Raw genomic sequence first — 25,716 nt, 5'->3', positions numbered from 1 at the left:
TGATAAAAAATTGACATTATCTTTTTTTACTAACAATGCTTTCATCAATATTGTTATCATTATTGGCACTTTTATTATGTGTTACTTCAACACTTACTAACTGTAAGGGAGGAAACAAAAAGAAAGATGGTCCTAAAAAAGGAAAAATTGCTAAGAAAATCCCAGGTAAGGGAAGTTTGGGAGCACCAAGACAGAAATCAGTTAAAGAAGCTACCACTAAAGCACCAGAAAGTAAAAAAGAAGAACCAAAATCTGTTAAACCAGCTGAAGAAAAAGTTGAAGAACCTAAAAAGGAAGCTTCAAAGAAAGATGTTAAACCTGAAGATAAAAAAACTGAAGAGAAGAAAGAATCTGCCGATAAGCCAGAAGACAAAAAAGAAGATGAAAAAAAACCTGAGGAAAAGAAAGAAGGTGGTGATAAACCTGAAGAAAAGAAGGAAGATAAAAAAGAAGATACTAAAAAGGAAACTTCAAAGAAAGAAGGTTCCAAAAAAGAAACTTCTAAAAAAGATGACAAAAAAGAAGATGCTACTAAAAAAGATGATACCAAAAAAGATGATACCAAAAAGGAAGATGTTAAAAAGGATGATGATAAGAAGGAGGATAAAAAAGAGGAAGCTGAAAAATCTAAAGTTGGAGAAGGTGGTGATAAATCAAAAGGAGAAGGAGATAAAAAAGAGTAACCATAATTGGCTTCAAATAGTCTTTAACAGTTTATTGATTTCGTATAAAAGCACGTTCTACTTTTCAATATTATTGTAGACGATTGCTAATATAAATTTTTTGCTTAATGTAAATAAAACATGGTTATCATGATATTATTTCCTTTAATTATAATAAAGTGTTCTCTCCTTTACATTTGATAAAATAATTTCATAATATTATAATTTAATAAATTGTTGATGATTAGATTTTAAAATAATTTAATATATATATGTAAATATGCAAATATATAATAATATGTAGATATTCATTTTCGTGAATAATTGTAACAAATGTCATACAAATTTTACTAGCTAAACTTTTTTTTTCTAGTAATTCAAAATTACTCACTTAAATCAAAAATTTTCAAATAAACATAATACATTGAAGTTGTAGAAATAGTGAGATTTTACGATCAATCAAAAAAACATATTGTTTATACTAGCTGACATTTTTTGCTACAGTAAACTGTGTGATTTTTGCTTTAGAAAGAAAAAAAACTTTTATCATTATAATATATAAACATAAAAAAAAGTAAAAGTTTATTAGAAAATGTAAGTGTGGAATTTAAATTCTCAAAAGAATATTAAAAAGTAAACTTAAAAAAGACCTACAATTTTATTGTCATCTTCAACATCAATATCCATATCAAAGAAACAAGGTCTTGTGGCAAGGCCTGGCATAGTAGTAATATCTCCACAAATTGGTATTATAAATCCTGCACCAACTGAACAACGAATATCCTTAATTGGTAATACAAAACCTGTTGGAGCACCTTTAAGTGATGGATCATGTGATAAAGATAGTTGAGTTTTAGCCATACAAATAGGTAATTTGGAGAAACCTATTTTTGTGTATCTATCAATTTTATCTTTAGCTATATCAGATATTGTTATACCACTAGCTCCATATATTTCTTTTGCAATAATTTCAATTTTTGTTGGTATATCCTCGTCTAATGGATACAAAAATTTGAAATTACTCTTTTTGTTACATGCTTCAACAACAGCTTCAGCTAATTTGATAGCTCCTTTTCCACCTTCTTCCCAGTGATTAGAAACAACACCAACACCTCCATATTTTTGACATTTAGAAACAACTAAATTTAACTCATTTTCAGTATCTGTTGAAAATCTATTTACACAAACAACAACTGGTACTCCAAATTTCAAAGCATTTTCCATTTGTTTTCTTAAATTAGAATCACAACCTTTTTCAAGTAACTCAATATTTTCATTTAAATATTCAAAAGGTAAAGGTGTACCAGCATTTACTGGAGGACCACCTCCATGCATTTTAAGAGCACGTACAGTAGCAACAAGAACAACACAATTTGGTATTAATTCAGAATATCTACATTTAATATTAAAGAATTTCTCCATACCAATGTCAGCACCAAATCCAGCCTCAGTTACAACATATCCATCTTCACCAACAAGTTTAAGAGCCAATTTATCGGCAACAATACTTGAAGCACCAGAAGCAATATTAGCAAATGGTCCAGCATGAACAAATATTGGTGTTCCTTCTAATGATTGCATTAAATTTGGTTTTACAGTATCTTTAAGAAGGATTGCTAAAGCTCCTGTACAACCAATATCTTCGCATGTAACAGCATTACCACTTTTATCATTACCAATAACAATTTTTCCTAATCTATCTTTCATATCACTTAAATCAGAAGTCAATGCAAGAATTGCCATTATTTCAGATGCTACAGTTATATCAAATTGTGTTGTTCTTACATGTCCTTTTTCAGTAGGATTGTGACCAATTTCTATTTTTCTTAAAAATCTATCATTTGTATCAATAACTCGATTCCATGTAACACTTTGAGGATCAATATTTAATCTAGCAAATTTAACTTTCTCTTCAGGTGTCCATTCATTAACATCTTCTACATCAGATAAACCCAATCTATTTGCTCTATTTTTTTGAATCTTACTAAGAATTCTTTTACCTTGTTTATTTTTTGGAACTAATCTATTAAATAAAGCTTCATCAGATTGCGTAGCTTCATGGAAAATTCTAGCATCAATAGCTGCAGCAAGAAGATTATTAGCAGCTGTAATAGCATGTATATCTCCAGTTAAATGTAAATTAAATTCTTCCATTGGTATTACTTGTGAATACCCACCACCAGCAGCACCACCTTTAATTCCAAATATTGGTCCTTGTGATGGTTGTCTAATATTTCCAAATGTATTTTTTTTTAAATGTCCACATAATGATTGAACAAGTCCAAGAGTTGTTGTACTTTTACCTTCACCAAGTGGTGTTGGTGTAATTCCCGCAACAACAATATATTTTCCATTTTTTTTATTTTCAAAACGTTTGAAAATATCTAAAATAACTTTGGCTTTATTATTTCCATATAATTCTAATTCCTCAAAATGAATTCCTATTTCTTCTGCAAGTTTACTAATTTTCTTTGGAATTTGAGAACGTGAAATTTGAATATCTGAAGGAACTGGTTTTTGAATTTTTAACTGAAGAATATCAATATTCCATTTATTTTCACTGACATTTTTCAATCTTCTACCAACAGCTTGAGTGAATGTATTTTTTAATAACATACCAATTGTCATTGGCCCTACACCACCTGGAACTTTTGTAATGTATCCAGCTATTTTAGCAGCTTCCTCAAATTTAACATCACCAAATAATTTCTTCTTTCCATCAACTTCAAGGACATTTATACCACAATCAATAACAATTGCACCTGGTTTGATCCAATCACCTTTAACAAATTCACTTTTTCCAATAGCAACAACAAGAATATCAGCCCTTTTACAAATATCTTTTAAATTTTCAGTTTTTGAATGACAAATGGTTGTTGTTCCATGATGCCATAAAAATAATGCACCTGCAGGTGAACCAACGATTTTTGATCTTCCTATTACAACGACATTTTTACCAGCAACATAATTAACATCTCCTAAAATAGATAAATAATGTTTTAAATAAATATTATAGACATTTCGTATCATTGGTAATATTAAAAATAAAAATTTTCTTCTTCTCTTATCAATATATAATTGATGATCTTTACATAGATAGAAACTTACCCGTAGCATGTTGAACCAAAGTTAAACATCCATATGGTGTACATGGAAATATAGTATTTTTTAATTCTCCTCTCATTAATCTTCCAGCATTTTCTCTTGTTAAACCATCAACATCTTTTTCTTGATAAATCATATTAATAACATGATCAGCATCAATAGAATTTACAGAATCTAATGGTAATTGAACAATAATACCATCTACATAAAAATCATTATTTAATTCATTGACAACTGCTTCTAATTCATGTTGATTAGTTGTATTAGGAAGTTTAATTAATTTTGCCTCAAAACCAATCTCAGAAGCTTTTTTAAGTTTATTTTTTATATAAACATTTGAATCAGAACGATCACCAACCTGAACAATAGCCAAACAAGGTTTAAAATGAGGATGATTTTTTTGAATATCTTTTAATGTTAAAGAAATATCATCAAGAATTTTTTGAGATACACTCTTACCATCAATAATTTTAGCCATCACTAAAAAAAGAAAAATGATAATAAAAAGGAAGTTCTCAAATGTGATATACTTAAATATGCATGAAATAATTAGAGAGGTTCTTTCAACGATATGTTCTTTATAGAAAAATAACACTTTACAACATGATTACACTACTACTCTACTTTTTAGCCTATGACAATTTTTCTTTAAAATGACATTATATTCTTTTATAAAAAATCTACTTAAACAAGTTTTAACTTGAGACAATCTTATCAATCATAATTATTTTTAATTTAATGATCTCGATAATCAATGTTATACTTTACATTAATAGTGATAAAATACACACCCTCTTTTTAAAAAATTTTTATAAAAAAATAATGATAAAAGTTTTTTTTTTCCTACAAAATCCACAATAGAAAATATTTTTAAAATACAAAAAAATGAATTATAAAATACGTTAATTTACTCGATTATGTGTCAATATCACTTTTATTTTAATACACTATCATTAGGACATAACTTTTCTTAAATTATACTATATAAATAGTAAAGGTAAAATAACAAGATTACATATATCTCTATATATCAAAAAAAAAAAAACAAATTATCAGTGGAGTACAAACAATAGTGTAAAAACAATAGAAAAAGCAACAAAAGAAAAACCTCTAAAAAGGAATTTTCTCAACAAAAAAAATCTTCCATACTTTTTTAAAAATACAACATCTTTTTTTTGTCAACCAATTATAAGAGAAGCGTTTTTAATATATTTTAATAACAAATCATTTTCCTTTATTCCTTTGAAGACATTGGTTTCCAAGAAAGAATAGCCTCTTCTCCACAGGCAGAAACAACACAACAAATTATACCAGCTTCGTCCTTTTCGAAAGCAGCCTTGATTTGATCGCCAACTTCTCCTTCTGGAAGTCTAAGGTCATCCTTAGTGTCACAGGTCTCAAGATCCATCAAAGATACAAATCCATCATCTTCATTGATAGCAAGAAGTTGGTATTCTTTTCTTTTAACAACTGGACAGTCCATATTATGGGTAGATGGACAGATGTCTTCAAGTTTTTTTCCAGTAAATATATCAAGAGCAGCCAAGTTAACTTTAGCGTGACCATGTTTTCCGGTTTTTGATGTACTCATATCGACGATCTGAAGAAAAAAAATATATTAGATCTTTTCTTCAGTCTTCATAAAGAAGATTTAAAAGTTTAAAACTATTATAAATAATTATCTACTTTTTTAAAATCATCCTCAGTTAAAAAGCCACATCAAAAAAATTAATTTCAGGCGAAAATTACCAATTACCATCATTGGATGTTTTATAATTTATCCATAAAATGAATAAAAAAAGAAGATAATTAATTATAAATTTAATTAAACATATATGGTAGAATTAATTGATTATAATTTATAACAAACATACCTTGCATGGTCTCCCACGGATCATAACAAACTCACCCTTTCTCAAAGCAGAGCATTGTTTTGGATAAGTTGCTGAGGCTGAAGCCTCTCCAGTTGCAAAATCATGGTCGTCGTTGAAGTCAGACATCCCTAAAATTCCATAAAATATACTACGTCAGTATGATAACAAAAAAATTTTAAATTTACAAATAAAAAAAAAACGACTAATAATGTCTTCTATCAATTCGTTATATTTTTTTGAATCATAGATTCAACAAAATCAATGATACGAAATGAAGAACAACAAGGTAAGAAGAATAAAAGCTAGTCTAAATTTCTAAAATTAAAAAATAAAGTAACACGGGATGATGCACCAAAAGTCGTGATAGGAGGCAGATATTTGGGTTGGTAAAATACCTATTCGAAAACGTTTTCTTAGCTGGAAAGTATATTTCACAGGATGAAAGTATATTCTTAAGTTGCAACTCAATGAAAGTAGTACTCTCTTCAAATAAACAAGAAATAAGGTTTTTATATAACATTGATAAGAAAGTCATTCTATTCATTTCATGATATCAAATATATTGTGACTAACTTCATTTTTATCTCAATTTATTTGTTTAATGTTTGATTAGAAAAAAATGACAAATTTAGTTAATTTAAAACAAAAAGAAAAGAAGTAAAAAAAAGTATCAAAGAAATAAAAAGAAATATTAATGAAACACAAATTAATAGTTATAAATATAAGAAACACAACACTTTTTATATGATAACTATAACTATAGTGACACTCTCGGCATACTTAATTTAATTATGTCTAATTTTCCTCTTGAGAAGATATTCTTTGGCAAATGGTGAACTGTGTCTTTATAAAAGAAGTTTTTTTTTCAAAAGAAATTTTATTATCACTTGTGATGTTAAAGTACTGATTATTTTTTTTAAAGTAATCTGAAGAAATATGGACAAAAATGAATACTTTAAGATTAATGATATATATTTAAAAGACACTTTTACATTAGAAAAGGGTAAATTTAAAAGATTTAATTATATTAGTTATACATTATTTTTTATCATATTTTTAGAGAATAAACCTTTTCCCGTTAAAATATTAAAAAATTTCGTTGAAAATGAGGAAGCTCTTAAAGAATTAAAAAAAGCTCTCAAAGAAGTAACGTTTTCGATAAAAAATAATGACTTATATTGTTTGAAACAGACTCTAGATTTAAGTGAATTACCAGAAAATGAAGATAAACAAATTATTAAAAGTTTTGTTCAATTTATAAAAGAAGATGTTAAAGAGTATATAAAAAAAGTTACTGGATTTGAGTTAACAGATAAAGTCACTTTAACTGGAAGTAGTTATAAACAGGGAAATTATTTGTTACCGCATAATGACCAGATTTCTAACAGAAAGGTTGCTTTTATTTTATATTTGAATGACAAAGATAAAAAGATTGAAGGTGGAAAGTTGAATTTATTTGATGTCGATGAGAACGAGTTTCCATTAAATGTTGTTTATAGTGAGGAACCTGAATTTAATAAACTAAGTTTTTTTGAAGTTTCTAACAAAAGTTGGCATGAGGTTGAAGAAATATTAAATAGTAATGTTGAGAGGCTTAGTATCAATGGATGGTTTCATGTAAAAGATGACATTGACATTGTCAGAAAAGATATTCCTGATCCAATAAAAGAAATTATTAAAGAGGATTTTGATTTAAGTTTATTTTTATCAAATAGAATGCTTGATGACAAATATATGACTGTTATTAAAAAAAGATTTGAAGAAGATTCATATGTGGCTTTAGCTGATTTTTTAAAATCTGATGTATTGGAAAATATTAATAAAGAATTAAAAAAAGTTAAATTTAAACAGGAAGGTCCATGGCATAAAAAAAATATTATGGTTATTGATGATGATTCACTTGAAGAAGATTCAATTTTAAAAAAATTTTTAATCTGTTCACAATCAGATACTTTTATGAAATATTTTTCTTATATCACAGGTTTACATTTTGTTGATATTCCCGGTGCTGTTACATCTTATAATGGAATTGAAAGTAAAGAGGAAACTGATGATGTTGAAGAGAGTGGACCTTCAAAAAAAGCAAAATTAGACATTCCTGTGGAGGATGTTACAACAACAAATGAGAAGGATGGAGAAATTACAATGTGTCATAAATTTTATAGAATTTCAAAAAAATGTTATATTTGTGGTGATGATCAGGTTGCAGAAAAAGCTAGTAAAAATGGGTGGTCTTTAGATATAAAGTTTTTCTTTACTGATACTGAATGGAATAATAAAGAATTTGGTGGTTATACATCATACATAACACCGTATAATGAAAAAGAAATTTTTAGAATTGAACCTTTTAGTAATGTTTGTTTTATTGTATTTAAAGAACCTAAATGTTTTGATATAACAAAATATGTTAAACATTGTTGTGGTGATAATTATATGAATTGTTTAAGTATTACATACATGGGATTAAATAATGATGTTGATGAAGAAGAAGAGTATTTAGATGAAGAGACAGGTGAAGGAATTTATCTTGATGAAGAATTTGATGAGGAAAATTGTGAAGAAGAACAACATCAAGTTTCTGAAAATATTCATAGTCCACATGAAGAGACAGATGAAGATGAATAAATTTATTAAAATGTTTATTTAAGTTAAAAATATATACATCAACACGTATTTTTTAATAAGTATGTTAATTTTTTTGTTAAATTATTATTATTATTATATGTATACAACTATTTATTATATTAAAAATCATTGTTATTTGTTTTATGAATACTGTCTTCCATTGTATCATCATTATTACTAAATTGTCCCCACCAATTTTTTATCTCCTCTGGATCTATTTGATCTTCCAAGAAAAGATTAGCAAAATCTTTTCCTTGACTTGAAGTTGTCGTTGTTGTTTCATCATCCATATTTAATCTGTTTGTTTTTGCAGATGTTGTATAAACAATATTTGGTACATCTAAAGAATCTTTTCTAGGTTTATCTGTTATCATTTCATCAAGACCTTCTTCAGAATTTTCCTCAACTTCAGTTAGTGCTTCACTTAATATTACAGGATGTTGTGATAATGAAGTATTTTGTGATGTTGATTGGTTAGGAATATTCATAACTATTTGATAATGATGTTTTGATAATGGTAAGTTTTTATTTTTAATATTTGTATAAATATTTGAAGATTGAGTTGAGTGTGTTGGTAGATTATCTGTAGACATATTTACAGAGGATGAGTAATCTATTGAAGTTTCCATTAAAGATGACCTATTTCCATCACTAGAGTCAATTAATAAAGCAGAAGCTGATGATGATGATGGTTGTGCAGTAGCATGAATAGATAATGATTTCATTCGCCCTGTCATATTTCCTAATACAATTTTTTTAGCTTCACCCATCAATTCAGGAATGGAGGAACGCCTTTTCTTTGATTTTTGTCTTCTTAATTGATTTTGGAAGGTACTCCTTCTTGGTTGTAAAAGTATATTTGGTGCTTTAATTCTATCTAAACTTAATCTTGGACCAGTAATAAATGAACTTTCAGATAATGCTGTATCATCAAATGCTAAATTAACACCACCTTTTGATTGAGATTTTTCATTATTTATCATTAAATTATCATTAACAATTGTTGATAAATCACTATTAATACTTGGACTAAGACTTGTTGGAGTTATTGTTGATTGTAATCCAACAGATGACTGAGGTACTAATGTTGATCTCATTTGTGCTATTAATGGATTTTCTGTACTAGTTGAAACTTGTTTTGACTTTCTTAAACATCCCTCTAACCATTCTCTAATTGTTCTTTTTGCAACATCTTCTGTAATTATATATTCTAATTCTTCTCTTTGAAGTAATTCTTCCAATTGAAGAGATTTTCTTATATCTACACTTCTATAACTTAACATATATAAAATATCATGAAAAGTAACATCTTCACCATTATGAATTTTTTCCATTTCATAACACATATGTTTAAATAATAGTCTATCTTTATTAGTATCAACTTCAAGACGTCCCTTCAAAAGTCTTAAAAGAAATTTAATTCGCCTAACTGGAATGGAACCTCTTTGTTCAATATCAATCATATTCCAGACTTGTTGATAATTTCTAATATCAGCATAACTTAATAAAGCATCTTCTTCAGAACTGTAAAAAAGTGAAAAATTTTCCATAATAACGGCTACCAACAAATTAAGAACAATATAAGTAATAATAAGATAAAAAGAACAAAAATAAATAATGGCACCATAATAATTTCCACAATCACTTTTCCAAAAATCATCACCCCTTCTCCAATAACAAAAATCCCATATTTGACTATCATGCATTATATCATTCCAATCTTCACCGGTAACACAACGAAACAAAACAACAAGTGCTTCTTTTCCAGATCTAAAATTGACATGTTTTGAAATTGCCTGCCCATATTTTACCATACCAAAAAGTATAACACCAGTATAGGCATAAAAAAGTACCAAAAGAAACATAGCAGCAATAATAAAAAGTGATCTTACCATAGACATAACAACAGTTAACATTAACATTTTTAATGTTGATTTTCTTCCAACAATAGAAAAAAATCTAGCTATTGCTACTATATATCCAAAACTATATGTCCAATGTTTTAAATATGTTTTTTGTGATAATTTTGCTGCTGGTGTTGCCATCATAAAATGAATAATTATCCATACTAAACCACTAATTGTTATAATAAGATCAACTTTATTTCTTCGTGATTGCCAAAATCCTTTTAATGTATATGCTATTATTTTTAAAAAAACTTCAACTGTAAAAAGTATATTACATATAGCTGAGATAGCTGTTGTTAGATATAATGTATTCATTTGTGATTCTTCTTCATCAACATTCCATGGTATAACAAGAGTAGCTGAATTAATAAGAACAAGAATAACAAAAAATTGTTTAAAACCTTTTACCATAGTCCATTCATAAAATCTTCTTCTAACTCTAGCTGATTCAGCTGGTTTTGGTGGTACATGTAATGGTTGTGCCATCCTTAATCTTGCCTTTAAATCATGCCATCTTCTTTGATCAACTGTTAATAAAGCAGTACCTCTATTTTCCATATAATTAGCAATAACAACACCAACAAATAATGTTAAACCAATCATACAACCAATAAAAACATAAATATGTATAAATAAAACAGCCCATGGTCCTTGTCTTGTTCCAACAATATCTCTTATAACATTCCATCCTTTATAACTAAGTGTTTCAAATAATGCTAACATAGCATTACCTATATGATCAAAATTAAAATTTCTTGGATTTGTCCAAACTCTTGGTACTAAAATTTTTGGATGTAATTCTTCTGAATCTTTACCATGAACTTCCATTCTTGTTACAAAAACTTTTTGCCAAAAAACTCCTGTACAATCTTTACGAGTTTTTATTGTTTGATCATTACATGCAGCTAATTTTCCACCAACAATTTGTACACCAAATGAAGCAAAGATAAACATTAATAATACTAAAAGTATTGTTACTAAAAGAATTTCTTTAAAACCTTTACATAATTCTACAACAACTCTACGTATATGTGGTACTAATGTATATATACGTAATGGTCGAAGTGCTCTAAATATCATTAAAAGTTGAGGAAATGAATTTATTTCAACATGATGAGGCATCCATAATAAATACCATAATGATGTTATATAAATAAATAATGTCATAACACCACCAACATCTCTAACAACAGCATTTGGTGTAAAAAATAAACCATTAGCTATAATTTTTACACCTAATTCTATTGTCATTGATAATATAAATATATATTCTGTTACTTGAAGATATGGATTATTAAAAATTAAATTTTCTCCTGTTGTTGGCCATGGTGATTCAAATAACATTGAATAACATGAAAATGATGTAACAATTACCATATACCAATCTAAGTATGTCATTAAACTTATAAATGCATAAAATTGTTTATAACGTATTGTTGTTGGTTTACCACTTAATGAATCAATTTTATTTGAATTATACTTTGCATAAACAATTTTTTTACATACTTGTCTTAACTTACTATCTCTACCAACAGTAAAAAGTGGACAATCAAAAAATGGATGATTTTCACGCATTTCTTCTTCAATACGATTTCTAGTAAATTCAGCCTGTGCTCTTTTTTGTTGTAATGCTCTTATATCTATTTCACCTTGTTTAAGATTATTTTTTGGTGCTGAATCTGTTGGTCGACAATCACCATTCTCTTTCATAACCTCATATATTTGATTTATTTTCATTGAATGTCCACTAACACCATAAGTTTTTTTACCTTTTCCACTTGTTCCATCACCTTTAAATGTTTTTGTACCAGTTAAAAATTGATTTGAGTCACTTAATATCATTCTACTTTTATTTGAACTATCTAATAATTGTAAAAGACCAGTTTTTTTTGTAACACTACCAATTTGTCTCATTTTAACTTTACATGCAACACTACTTCTTATTTTTCCCATACATTTTAATAATTTAACACTTTTACCAATCCATGTTTCTTCAATATCTTCACTACCTGTAATTAGATCTTCATCAGCAAATGATCTTGTAAAACTATCTCTTATTTTAGGTAATGGAAATTCATTACTAGCTTTTTTTAAACTAACCATTTGTGGTCTTGTTGGAAATTTTTCAAAAACTCTTAATCTTAATGGTAATGTTGTTCTCATACAAGTAGTTTCTTCTCTAGCTTTTAATTGTTTAACTTTTTTTAACTCTTCATCCATTTCTAAATTATCAAGAATAACAGCAACAAAAAGTGATAAAACAATAAGTGTAACAAAAAGATGATATCCAACAAAATATGCTGCCACAAAAACAACAAAAGATTCATTTGTTGACCTTAAAATTTCAACAACAACATCTGTCCATCCCTCTTGCGTAATAATTTGAAACATTGACATAAATGCCTGAGGAAATGTTCTAAATTTATCTAATTTTGGTACATAACAAAAAAGTTGTAATGATATGGCAGATGTTAATATAAGTACAACCATTGTAAATATAACTAATCCACCCAATTTTTTTCCTGGTCCAAAAATTTTATAAACAAAATCTTCTAACATAGGAGATGCTTTAATTAGGCGAAGAAGGCGAAAAACTTGAAAATATGTAAAAAAATTTGTGCCATATAACATTGGAAAAACATTAAAAGTACTTCCAACAACAAGAATAAATTCAAATTTATGTTGTCCTCTAGAAACAAAACCATTCCATGATAATGCATAAACTTTTAATAAAAATTCTATATTAAATAATATTGTAAAGAATACTTCTATATAATAATATATAATTTTTCTTTTAGCATCACTCTCATCATGATAATGTACAAATGATGCATTAATAAGAGAATTTAATAATACTAATGCCATTATACATATTTGAAAATATGTACTTCTAACAATTTTATACATAAGACAAGGTGAATCATGAGATGTTAAATCAGAATTTTCTATTAATTTCCATTTACCAGAACCAGTTTTTTCTAATCTTTGTGTATAACTATCTTCTGATTGTTTTTCTCTAGTTGACCACATTTCACTAAATTGTACACGTATTTCAGCAAAAGTTTCTGTTATAACAGCAATGAAAACATTTTTTACTAACCATGCTAGAAAAAATATTAATGTTACAAAATAAAAAAATGCTATATATGATGGAAATGTATCTAAACAATCATAAAGAACATATACCCATCCTTCTTGAGATGCTGCCATATATACAGTAAATAATGATGATGCAAAATCATTAAACATTCCATAAAAACCTTGTCTATGAGAATTCATTTGAAGTTTCATACATACCATATTTGGTGGACATTGATATCCACCTGATCCTGATTCCATTGAACACATTGTATCTGGAATTGCTAAATCTGATATTGTTACATTTAATGGATCAGTACCAGGAAGAACACAATGATACTCCATTCTACCAAAAAATTGAACACCCATTATTGCGTATAATGCCATAAAAAAAAGAAAAAATATTGTTACATTTTGTATTTGTTGAGATGATCTCCTAAAAAAAAATTAAAAATTAATATAAGAATATTTATAATAAAAAATATATATATATATATAATAATTATATTAACTAACTTAATAATTTGTTGAATCCTATTTTTTGGTAATTTAAAGCTAACAATTTCTCTAATAAATCTTATCATAATAAATGGTCTGGGACTCCTAAGAACACTATACCAGTTTCTATAAATTATTCCAGAATTAGGAAATCTATTCCTAACAAACCATAATATATCTAGTAATATGCTTATATAATGACATAAAAGAAGACAAAAATCAAAAATTCTCCATTTTGTTGTAAAATATTTTTTCTTTTTATTCATTCCATTTGGTGGAGTTATTGTGTTTGATGAAAATTTAACACTATGAGATTGTTTTATGAGAAGGAGAGCTTCAAATGTAAAGATTGTTGTGACAAAAGAATCTAAAATTATAATGACATACCATAGTTTGGGATATATTTCTAATGTTTGGGGGGTATGAAGACAAACAGAGACCATACTTATGAGGGAAGATATCTTTAATAAATAATCCATCATTGTTACATGAAGAAAATCTGAAATATGACAAAAAAAAAATTTTTTAATATACTTTTTTTTTAAGATGTAATTCAATAGAATATATTAAAATTTAAATAATAGAATAAATGAAAAAAATATATGTAAGAATAAACTTATATTAAAATGTTTTAAAAAGTGATTTCATTCTTATATATAGATGGTTTTTTCTTTTTTTTTTTGCTTAAAAAGAAGAAAAAAGCATAAATAGTACTTAAAAGTTAAGGAAATTACTTTAAAATAATGAAAAGAGTATAATAAATATTTGTTATATAAGAAAATAAAAATCAAAGTTATGCTTATCGTTATTTTATAATATTTCTATATAAAAATTAATGAAAAAGAATTTACCCTCTGGAGTGTTAAATAAAAAAGTGAAAAGATAATGAAATTAGTTAAACAAAAGTTTCTGTACCATTATAATTTAAATATATATATATCTTTGTGGCGGATAATTGAATGTTAAGATGTGTTACGTAAAAATAAAAAGAAGATATCTATATATATATATATATATATTATATAAATATATTGTGCTATAAACATAATATATATATATATATTTGGGCAAGATATATTAAATGAATAGATAATTTTGAAGAGGTTACTTGAAGGAATGTAATGGTAATGATTAAAAGAAAGGGGGTAAATGACAGATAGTTGGATGATGATAGTTAAGAAGAAAAATTTAATAAAGCCAAAAGAATTTACAATTTTTTTTTTATGTATATATAATGTTGTATTTTTAACAATGAATTTAAATCAAATATTAATATTTTTTATGAAAGTTCTATTGTTATTGTTTGAATATTAAAAAAAATTTCTTAACTTTGTTTCTTAAAAGAAATTTAAAGAACAAAAAAAAATAATACATTTTTCCTTTTTTTTTTTTTTACAAAAATTAAGGATGAAAATAGTAATATAATATTAAGTTTAATATTTTTTTTATTGTTAAAAAGTAATAGTTTTAAAATGAATTTATTATTAAAAACCTCAAATTTCTTTCCATATTTTTTATAATTTTATGATTAAAAAAAAATTTTAAAAAAGAATAGTAAGGAAAATGAAATCTCTTCAAACTGATTATATTATATAAATAAATGAGGACTGTTTTTCGTTTTTCCTTAATTTTTATTTTTAATTTTTTTTTTTTTTGATAACAATAAAAGTCAATCCTCCATCCATAATGAAGAAATATATATATAAAAAAAATTTTTTTCTTTTTTGGTTAATAAAGGAAAAATAATATTATAAAAGATAATATATCAGAGTGATATTTTATTAAATTGGCATTTTATTATAAAATATTATTATTGGCGTGACAAAAAAATAAATTTTTATACAAAGAAAAAAGTTTGAAAAGTGAAGTAGGGTAGAAAAAAAAAGTTTAATAATGGATGTGAGAATTAAAAAAATGATTTAAAAGATTGTTTAAGATAATATTTAAAAAAAAGAATTATTTTTTAATTTTGTTTTTTTGTTACTTTTAAACAAAAAAAAAAATAATTTCCCTCCTCATTTTAAAATGATAAAATTCTATATATCTTTATAGATGGATGTAATAAATTTAACTACTTAAATAAAGAATGTTTAAAATGATAGAATAGTTGATGGGTAAATTTATCAAAAAATTTAGTTAAGTAATAATGTTTATCAAATGATAAAAGCACATATATGTTATAAATTTTGTTATAAAATATTTTCTAAATGAAAAGTTAAGCTTATGACATTAGTAATGAACTTTTAAGCTGTATGTGATATGCTAAAAAATTCTATGACAGGTGTCATATATAAATTTGATAATATTTATAAAAATAAAGTAAATTCTAAGATGTTTACATACATAATTTGATTTAAATAAAAAAATAATTAATAACATAAGTTTTTATAAAAAATTTTTTTTTTCTTCTATTAAAAGAGCAAAAAGAATAAAATATATTTATATATATATATATAAATATAATAGATATATAAAGATATTAGAATAATTTAATTATCCAAAAAGAAAAAATATATAAATATGTAGATGGATGGAAATGTTTATTTGTATACGAATATATTTATATAAATAAAGATATAGAAGATTTAAATATTTTTAATCACAAAATAAAAAATAAATAAATATTTATATGATAAAGTAACATACCTCTATTTGTGTTTCTATTACCAACTCCATTCTCAGGAGCTTTATCTCCAGATGGGAGAATTGTTGAACCACTTAAACCAATATCACTATTTCCCATTTCTGTACAATAAAATGCTGCAAAAGATTCTTTAGCGTTACTGGAACTACGTAAATTAACTTGAATTGTTGGTTTATCTAGTAGACTTGTTGATAAATTATCTATAAAATAAAAGATAATTGAAAAGAAAAATGATAAAAAGTGTGAAATTGAAATTTGATACAAATAAAATAGTGTATTCCTCAAGAAGTATCCCATATAAAAATAAAAACTTTTAATGATATTATGAAAATAAATTTATTAAATATATCATATAATAAAATATATTTAAAGTACAAATGTTAAGTTAAAAAAATTTTTTTTTTATTTTTTATTAAAAAAAAATAAATAAATAAAAGTAACTACCATAGAATGTCTAAAAAGAGTTTAGTTAAAGACAAAATATTTCTATTTTGATTATCTAAAAGTTTAATTAAAAGTAGTGGAAAAGGAAATTATAAAATCTTGAAATAATTTCAAAATGGTTAATGGTTTAAAATTTGGAGATAGAGGAAGAATAGAAGAATTTTTCCCTCGTTTTGCCTTTCTTTTTCTTAACCAAAAGTATAAGCAATTTACATAATTGGGAAGTTTGATAAAAAATTAATAGTAAATGAGTGAGGAAAAAGCTGATTAAGGATGAGAAGAATATATGTTAAAAATTGTATAAGAAACAAATTACAGCGTAGATAAAAATTTTTTTTTTTTTTTTCCATTTTAAATCTTACTTTTCTTTTTTACTTAATTTAGTTTAAGTTCTTTACTTTTATATTTTTATATAAATATTTCTTTATTTGATTATAATAATAACAATAATGGATAATATTTTTGATAAAAAGAAATAGTAAATATATATATTATATTTTTTATATTTCGTAGTAGCACTTAGGATAATTAACTTACCTCCGTATGTAGTTGTAGTGGAGTGGAATGATAAAACTCCAGGTGTAACAGTTGTTATAGCTGGTAATATACATGATCTTTTGTGTGCCAAAATTTTTGATGTTGATGTTATTGGAGAATCATTTGCTGATATGGAAGAAGTTTTAGGATGTATTATATAAGTGTCCGGTTTTAACATTTTTTTTTCTGTAATATGAGATTAGTTAAATATAATTTAAAATATAAATGATTGAAGATTCTTTATATTTCTTAAAATATAATTATATAAAATTAAAAAAAATATATATGATATAAATAATAAAAAAATTTGTATGATTATATATTAAGAACTTTAATATTATATTTTTGATTAATTATATTAATAATATTAAATTATAAAATATATATATATAAATGCATATATATTATAATATATATATATGCATATATATATATATATATATATGTTATGTAAGGCATCTTAAAAATTACTATATATCCTATTATAATAAAAACTAAAATTTGTATTCAATATTTTTGTCCATACTTGTTTCTTTAATTTATAAAAGATAAAGAAACAGTAAAAGTCATAAATTTACATTTTCAATTATCCTAAATATCAAGAAAGGAATGTTTATTAGAAATTAAAAAAGAAGAATTGTTTGGTAGGAAGAAAAGATAGCTAAGTAAAATATATAATATACACTTAAAGTGCCGCAATTAGTATCTTTTTAAGAGAATCATTTCTCATAAAAGAATAATAAAAATTATGAGGATTAATTTATTTTTAAAAAGAAAAGTAAAATGATAAAAATATATAAAAATCTTAGACAAATTGTGTAAATGTATAACTCTTAAAAATAGTAAAAATTAAGGAATGTCACAAATAATTAAAGAAATGAAAAAAATAAAATTACTTTAATGGATGTTTTTTATCAAAAAAAGAAGGAAAAAGGAAAAAAAATTCTTTGTAAATATATGTATTAGATAATATTATCCACCTGAAACTTTTTTTTTTTTTTTAAATTGTTACTAAAATAATAATATTTAGAAGGAATAGTCTATTTTAAAGGAAATTTATTACTTAGTATTAATAAAACAGTATATTAAATATATATTGTTTTGACTATTGTCTATGACTAAAAATTAATCAAAATGCCTTACAAATATATTCTTTCTTAGTCAAAAAAAAAAAAGAAAAAAAATTTTTTTTTTCCTAACTTATAACAATAAAATTTTAATTTTAATTTTTTTTAAAATTATAATTAATATTAAAAAAGTGTTTAAAAATTTTAGTTTTATTATTTTAAAAAAAAATATTTTTAAAAATTGATAATCAAAAAATTATTATTAATGAATAAGGTTATTTATAAAAAAAATTTTTATTTATAGATATAAAGAAATTTTCTTTGAAATATGATATTAAAATTCTTATCAATCTTAGTATAAACAAAAATTGTTCATTAACATTAAATGGATATTTGAAGAATATCTTAGTATTTTCAATTATCAATCTATCTCTTCCTCCTCTCTTTTTTCATTTTAGAAATTAAAATTTACTCTTTAATGAGTCTTATAATTAACTTTTAGATTAAAATTTTTTTTTCTTATTTATTTTATTACCTGATCTGATAATTTTATATTATCAAAAATAGATGATATCTTTATTGTTTCCATGGAAACAATTTTAACCTTTTTTTTTTTTAAATTCTTTATAAATATTATTAAACTTAAATTTTATCCTATTTTAGTATTAAAATAAATAATAATAAACTATTTTTTTTTTATTTATTTTTAAATACCAATTATTTATTAAAAATTTTTAAAATAATTATATTTAACAAATAATCATGCAACGTCCAATGACATCTAGTAATAGGCCTACAACATCTAAAGGCAGACCAAAAACAGCAGGATTAAGTTAGTTTCATTTTATATTTAATATTTTATTTTCTCTTTAATATATTATAAATATTTTATTACTTTTATACTATTATAGATAATATAAGACCATCTTCAAGAAGAAACTGGAGAAATAATAATGAAAGTAATAATACTAATGATAGACCAAATACAACTATGAGAACTTCCCTGTCACGAGCACAAAGAACAGAATCAAGAAATGGTGTAATACTACAAAAAAATGAACCAACGAGTGGGGGAATAAGACCAATTACAGGAAGAAGATTAGAAACATCTAGTATACAAAATCGTCCTATGACTAAACAAGGATTATCAGCTAATATTCCACCATCTAGATTAGGGACAGTTATGAAATCTAGATTAGTATATGATAAAAGTTATTATAAAGGAATATTAAATAATAAGATTAATACAATTGTTAGTGAATTAGATAATTTAAAAAATGAATTAGAACAAGGTGAAATAGATAGACAACAAGTATTATTTTATGAACAAAAAGCAGAGGATCAGGCTAGTGAGATACGTGAATTACAAGCACAATTACATGAATTTAATATTATTATTGATAAAATAAATACAAACAGTGACTTAGAGGAAATATTAATTGATTATAATGAGGTTCAGGAGGCTAATGAAAAGTTGGCTGAAGAATTAGACAAAGTATATAAAGATCATCGTGAAAAAGAAGCTGAAATAAAAAGTTTAGAGGATAAATTAAATGTATTAAAACATCAATATAATCAACAATTAGCAGCCCTAGATCCATCGTTAAAAGATAGACATGAAAATTTAATTAAAGAAGTTGAAATAAAAAAAAATAGTATTAAAGAGGCTAGTGCTTTGGTAAATTCTTTAGACAAGAAACGTGAAGAAATAGATAATGCTATTGGTAGTGCCCCATTAAAACAACAGGCACTTGTATTAAATGAAAGAATATTAGAATTAAAAAGTAAAAAAAAGAAAATTGAAGAAGAAATTAGTACCAATGAGACACCAGAAGATTTAAGAGATAGACTTTTGGAACAAGTTAAAAAAAATAATGAAGAAATTGAGATAATGGAAAATCAAATAGATGATATAATGCAAAATATAGAAAATATTAAAGAAGAAATAAATGAGTTTGACAATAATTTTGAAACTTTAGTTGGTGATAAAAGTGAAAAGTACAGAGAAATGATGATTATGGAGAAACAGATTGATGAATTTTTTAATAATTTTATTACTGAATTATCTACAACTGCTAGAATTTTACAGGAAAAAGAAAGAGAAATAGTTGGACTATTGTTAAAGATAAGTATAAATATGGAAAAAGATAATGAATACGAGAATATGGAAATACAAAATAAAGAAAGTAATGATCCGGAGGTTTTGGCTGAAGTTCACCTAGATTTACAAGAAAAATTATTACAAATTGCTGATAAAGTTTGGGAGGTTGAACAACAAATTGAAGATGGAAAAAAAGAATACCAAAAAATTCAAAATAAATTAGGTATTGATAATGAAAATTTGAATGGAGAAAATATAAATAATAAAAGAAAAAAACTAGAAACTATTAAAAATACACTTCAAATAAAAGAAAATGAACTTAATCAATTAAAAAATAAAAATAAAGAATTAATGATAAAGTTAAAAGAAAATGAAAATTATGACAAAATTATAAAACTTGAGGAGGCAAATATTAATAAACAAAAAGAAATAGATATATTAAAAGAAAAAGTTGAAAAGTTACGTATGACTAAAGATTTTGAAACTATTAAAAATAATTGCTTAGAAAAGTATAAAAAATTAAATTTACACTTAATTGAGTTAAATAAATAAGTATTGTCATTTATTATCAATATATTATAAATGGATTTGTTAATACAATACATGTTTTTTTTTAATATAAGTAAAATTAAATATACACTTTATAATTGATCTTTTAAATTAATCATTTATTATTAGTTACCTTCTTCATCAGTATCTTTGGAACTATCTTTAGAATGTGAATTTGAAACAGAAGTTGATGATTCTCTTTCTCCAATTGATGTAAAGTATTTGAGACGTTTAACACCTTTAATTTTATTTACTGTTAAATCTTTAACCAAATGAGATGATCTATGTTCGATGACATAATTTTTAAAAATTACTGCTAACTCTTTAAAATCTGGTCTAACTAATGGGTCAAATTTAAATATTCTATTAACAACATCTAAAACAAATTTTGGTGTCCCTGATGGCATATCCCATAATTTTATTTTTCTTATTAATGTAGCCATTTTTTTTGGTTCCATATCAGGCCAAGGTTTAGCACCATTAGAAAATATTTCAAAAAGAACAACTGCAAAACTCCATATATCACTTTTTTCAGAGTATTTTGGATTATGAACTAATGTTTCTGGAGCCATCCATGCAAGAGGAATCTTTTGACTCCAAAAACTTTCTTGTTTCAATTCAGTTGTCATTCTACTAAGTCCAAAATCAGATATTTTAATGATACCATCTTGAGATATTAAACAATTTCTGGCTGCAAGATCACGATGTATAATTTCTTTTGAATGAAGGAAGGCACATCCTTTACAAATTTCATAACAGAATAATGATTTCTCTAAATCACTAATATTTTTTTCTTCTCTTTTTAAATGTGAACTTAATGCACCACCAGGACATAATTCCATAACAAGAATTACAGGTGGATTGTCACATGCAATACCAAAAAAATGTATAACATTATCATGAACAAGAAAAGACATTATTTTAGCTTCTTTTAATAAATCATCTTTTGCATTTTTCATATTTGTTTCATCAGCAGTATCCATGATAGCTACTTTTATTGCAACATCCATCACTTGACTAACATTATTTGTAAAAGCAGCTTTATAAACAATGGCAAAATTTCCTCTTCCAATTTCACCATCACATACATCATACTTTATTTGACTACGTTTAATTAACCATGATGGTCTTAAGATTGGATTTTTAAGTGTAACTCTTCCAGGTAAAATTTTATCTCTATAATACTCTACTAAATCAACTGGGCATGGAAAATATTTAACTTCTTTACTTTTCATAAAAATGTTTAAATAAAATCCTTTTTCTTTAGATGCTCCAATAGTATAATTAGCCAATTTTGATTTTGGTCCACGTGCTGTTATGACAATTTCATATGTCCCTCTGGTATCGGTAACTCTAACTAACCAATCACCTTCATTTTTAGCTAAATTTTGTACATCAGCTCTTGGTCTCATTGCATGAAACCAATCCTGGTCTTCTAATTTTTTACTACCATTACCATTAATACCAGAAATTTTTGTAGGTGTAACAACACTCGTATTATCTTTAACTTCTTTAGTAGATTGTTTTTTATCCGTACCTTCCATTACAAATAAACTATATTATTGATAAGAAAAAAAAATTCAACAATCCTTTTCGTTATATTTATCATATAAAAAATTATTAAATAAATATAAAGAAAATATGAATGTTTAATTTAAAAAATTTGAATGTCATATAACTATTTACAAATTTTTTTTTTAAATTATAGTTAATGAGATTAATTTTAAAATTGGTGTTTTTAAAAAAAAATAAAGTTTTCAATTTTATAATATAAAGTTTGATCTATTACAAATTAATTGACTCTAAACATTTATTTCATAGTTTTTTAAAAATATGTACATAAATCACAAATTAAATGATAATATATAATTAATTTTTTTTTCTGTTTGATTGAAAAATATTGTCAATATAATTTATATATTTATTTTCATGATATATAATCATTTTAATTTTATTTGAAAACAAAAATTTTATTTAGGAGTACTTTACTTACTTCGAATAAATATTTTCAAAAAAAAAAATACATTTTTAACTAATAAATTATTTCAAGTTTTAATGATTTATTAAAAAAAAAATTTATATTTAAATTGACATTTATATAAAAAGTTAGCAATAAATCAATAAATTTTTAATGTTTTATTTAACCATTTAAATAAATTAGTAATGCCTTGGTGATAGAAAAAAAAGTTATAACCTTGTATGATAATAAAAGCAAAAATTTTTTTTTTCAACAGCACGTCAAATCAAAAAATAATTATATTTACTATTTTTTTTTTAATTTATTTAACTTTTATAAGCAAAGATTAAAAATTTTAGTTAAACAAATATGTTAAATTTATCCAGAAATATTATTATCAATATTTTTCAATTAATATTGAGTTAAAAACAAATAAATTCTATCAATAAAAATTATCCATTAAAATAATAAACAATTCTTAAATAAATAATAAAAAAATTTAACATACTTAATTGTAAATTTAACTATTTTAATAAATATAAAAAAAAATATACAATTAAATTAAATAATTTTATTTAAATGATAATTACATAACATTATACAATATATATATATTTGCAATTAAAAACATAAATACAACAAAAAAAATTAACCTGTTTGTTAGTAATGTTTATGTAAAAAAACTGCTAAAAGGCTAAATTAAAAAACTATATATTATTTACAAAACATTAATTTTACTATAATATTTCATTTCTAAAAAATTTATATAGAGAATAAATAAAAAAAAAGTACATAAATGTAATTTAAAAATGATCATATTGATGAGATCTTATAAAATTTAATTTTTAATAATAGATACATAAAAATGTGAATATAAATATTTCTAAAACGTATATTACAAATATCCATCTTTCACTAATAACATTTGAAAAATCAGAATGTCTAAATTTGTTTTTTCTATTGCTAAATTATTGTATATATATATATACTTTATACTTCTTGAGATTCAATTTTAATTGGCAATGTAGCATCATCAAAATATATAGAACCTCTATCTCCAGGTCCACTACTGTTTCCGCTGTTATTTAAACGATGATGATAAATATTTGCAGAAGATGGACCATTTTGGTTATCAATCATGATACAATTGTCAGTATGATAATTAGAAATACCAATATCATCATGTAGTAAAACTTGCTTATTATTACTGTTAATGTTACTAATAGAAGAAGAGGGAATGTTTTTAATAGAAATAGAATTGTTTACCATATTATGATATCCTATGCTACTACTAGCTGTTGACGGTGGTCTAGTATTATTTGGTGATAAAGATGTACTTGACATACCTCCATGATTTGAAAACGATGGAACAAATGATTGATTTACAATTGCTGCTTCTTCTTTTTTAATTACTGTTTGAATCCTTCTTATTCGATTTCGTTCATGTTGTTGAAGTTTTTTTGCCAAAACTTTTCTTTCATCGTTTACTGTATCAATACGATAATTCAATCGAGACACTTCATCGCACAAAGCTGTATTTTTCTAAAGGAAAAAAAAAAGAAAACAAGAAAGCAATTAATTATTGAGAATATAATTGGTAACTTACAAATACCAAACTTTTAATAGTCTTTTTTAACAATTTTAATTTTCTTTGATACTTTTCTTCTTCTTGTTTTTGTTTTAATTGAGCAGATGTCAACCTTTGTGTAGTTTTAGGTGGTGGAGCAGGTTTAGATGTTATAATATTATGTGTAGCAGTAGATATTGGAGCAGATATAGGCACTCGTAAATGTTGTGAATTAACATTATCTTGGGTATAGTTATTTATGTTACTAGATTGATGATATATTTGACCAGATGATAATGGTTCAACATAACTACCAGGATTATTAGATACAAAAGTTTGAATAATTTTCTGTGGTGAAGGTTTTCGTATTTTATTTTGCATTCTATTTGTTGAGGAATTAGAAATTGTAGATGAAGATGAAGTTTGTGGTGTATTTACATTATCTCCTGTTGATATTGATGTGTTAGGTCTTTTAAGTGGAGACCTTCCCTGAGAAGTAATAGTATATGTCGAAGGATGACTTTGTTGTATGTAGGTTGCTTTTGTAGTAGTAATAGACATTTTTTGTGTTCTTAAACCTCTTTGTATAACAACATTGGGATGTGGCTGTTGAATTAATGAATGATTATCATAGTTATATATCACCATTTGTTCAGACGCATTGCTATGATTACCACTATTTATCTCTGCTTGCATTTTTTGTTTATTTAAACGATTTTGTTTTTGGAGATGTTCTTTAACTGTAGGTCCTTCATCAGGACCTCCTCTTATATAAGTATTTTTTTTTGTAATCATATTATATGATGTTCCTGTAGCTCTTTGAACAGACGTTGTTTTTGTTACATATGCTATCTTACTATTATTCTGCGAAGAAATATTTGTTGATAATGAAGGAAAATTCTTAGGAGAGTTTATATTAGAATTACCATAAGGTAATGGTGTTGTTGTCATAATATACGATGATGATCCATGTTTTGCATTAGTTTTTGGATCCATAGTAATGAAGATAAAATTGTTGTAATCAGTAATGTAGAATAAACCTTATTGGTAAACTATTAAATATAATCTAAATTCTTATTAATATTGTGTAAAACTATAATG

General features: G+C 24.5%; 8 protein-coding genes across 8 annotated transcripts; 3 read left to right on the top strand and 5 right to left on the bottom strand.

Annotated features, from left to right (window-relative positions):
* Nucleotides 1–35: 35 nt before the first annotated feature.
* SRAE_2000286800 (Hypothetical protein) lies at nt 36–683 on the top strand (the record flags this gene model as incomplete). The annotated part of the gene is made up of 1 exon (XM_024653988.1): nt 36–683. One exon carries the CDS (start codon nt 36–38, stop codon nt 681–683), a length of 648 nt encoding a protein of 215 aa, XP_024507410.1.
* Nucleotides 684–1,301: 618 nt separating this feature from the next.
* Nucleotides 1,302–4,245, bottom strand: SRAE_2000286700 (C-1-tetrahydrofolate synthase, cytoplasmic; the record flags this gene model as incomplete). The annotated part of the gene is made up of 2 exons (XM_024653987.1): nt 1,302–3,640; nt 3,771–4,245. 2 exons carry the CDS (start codon nt 4,243–4,245, stop codon nt 1,302–1,304), a joined length of 2,814 nt encoding a protein of 937 aa, XP_024507409.1.
* A 756-nt stretch (nt 4,246–5,001) lies between these two features.
* On the bottom strand, nt 5,002–5,767 carry SRAE_2000286600 (Eukaryotic translation initiation factor 5A; the record flags this gene model as incomplete). The annotated part of the gene is made up of 2 exons (XM_024653986.1): nt 5,002–5,367; nt 5,642–5,767. 2 exons carry the CDS (start codon nt 5,765–5,767, stop codon nt 5,002–5,004), a joined length of 492 nt encoding a protein of 163 aa, XP_024507408.1.
* An 810-nt stretch (nt 5,768–6,577) lies between these two features.
* SRAE_2000286500 (Prolyl 3-hydroxylase OGFOD1) lies at nt 6,578–8,266 on the top strand (the record flags this gene model as incomplete). Its single annotated transcript, XM_024653985.1, has 4 exons — nt 6,578–6,644; nt 6,702–6,787; nt 6,833–7,139; nt 7,179–8,266. The coding sequence occupies 4 exons, from the start codon at nt 6,578–6,580 to the stop codon at nt 8,264–8,266; spliced, it is 1,548 nt and encodes a 515-aa protein (XP_024507407.1).
* Nucleotides 8,267–8,385: 119 nt separating this feature from the next.
* SRAE_2000286400 (Narrow abdomen) lies at nt 8,386–17,552 on the bottom strand (the record flags this gene model as incomplete). Its single annotated transcript, XM_024653983.1, has 4 exons — nt 8,386–13,687; nt 13,768–14,248; nt 16,396–16,593; nt 17,375–17,552. 4 exons carry the CDS (start codon nt 17,550–17,552, stop codon nt 8,386–8,388), a joined length of 6,159 nt encoding a protein of 2,052 aa, XP_024507406.1.
* Nucleotides 17,553–19,203: 1,651 nt separating this feature from the next.
* SRAE_2000286300 (Intraflagellar transport protein 74 homolog) lies at nt 19,204–21,094 on the top strand (the record flags this gene model as incomplete). Its single annotated transcript, XM_024653982.1, has 2 exons — nt 19,204–19,273; nt 19,353–21,094. The coding sequence occupies 2 exons, from the start codon at nt 19,204–19,206 to the stop codon at nt 21,092–21,094; spliced, it is 1,812 nt and encodes a 603-aa protein (XP_024507405.1).
* Nucleotides 21,095–21,216: 122 nt separating this feature from the next.
* SRAE_2000286200 (Tyrosine-protein kinase Fps85D) lies at nt 21,217–22,635 on the bottom strand (the record flags this gene model as incomplete). Its single annotated transcript, XM_024653981.1, has 1 exon — nt 21,217–22,635. The coding sequence occupies one exon, from the start codon at nt 22,633–22,635 to the stop codon at nt 21,217–21,219; it is 1,419 nt and encodes a 472-aa protein (XP_024507404.1).
* A 1,403-nt stretch (nt 22,636–24,038) lies between these two features.
* SRAE_2000286100 (Hypothetical protein) lies at nt 24,039–25,611 on the bottom strand (the record flags this gene model as incomplete). Its single annotated transcript, XM_024653980.1, has 3 exons — nt 24,039–24,343; nt 24,395–24,590; nt 24,655–25,611. 3 exons carry the CDS (start codon nt 25,609–25,611, stop codon nt 24,039–24,041), a joined length of 1,458 nt encoding a protein of 485 aa, XP_024507403.1.
* Between the last annotated feature and the right edge of the window lie 105 nt (nt 25,612–25,716).

The sequence above is a fragment of the Strongyloides ratti genome (genome assembly GCF_001040885.1).
Source record: "Strongyloides ratti genome assembly S_ratti_ED321, chromosome : 2".
NCBI lineage: Eukaryota > Metazoa > Nematoda > Chromadorea > Rhabditida > Strongyloididae > Strongyloides > Strongyloides ratti.
This window is presented reverse-complemented; position numbering and strand designations above follow the sequence as displayed.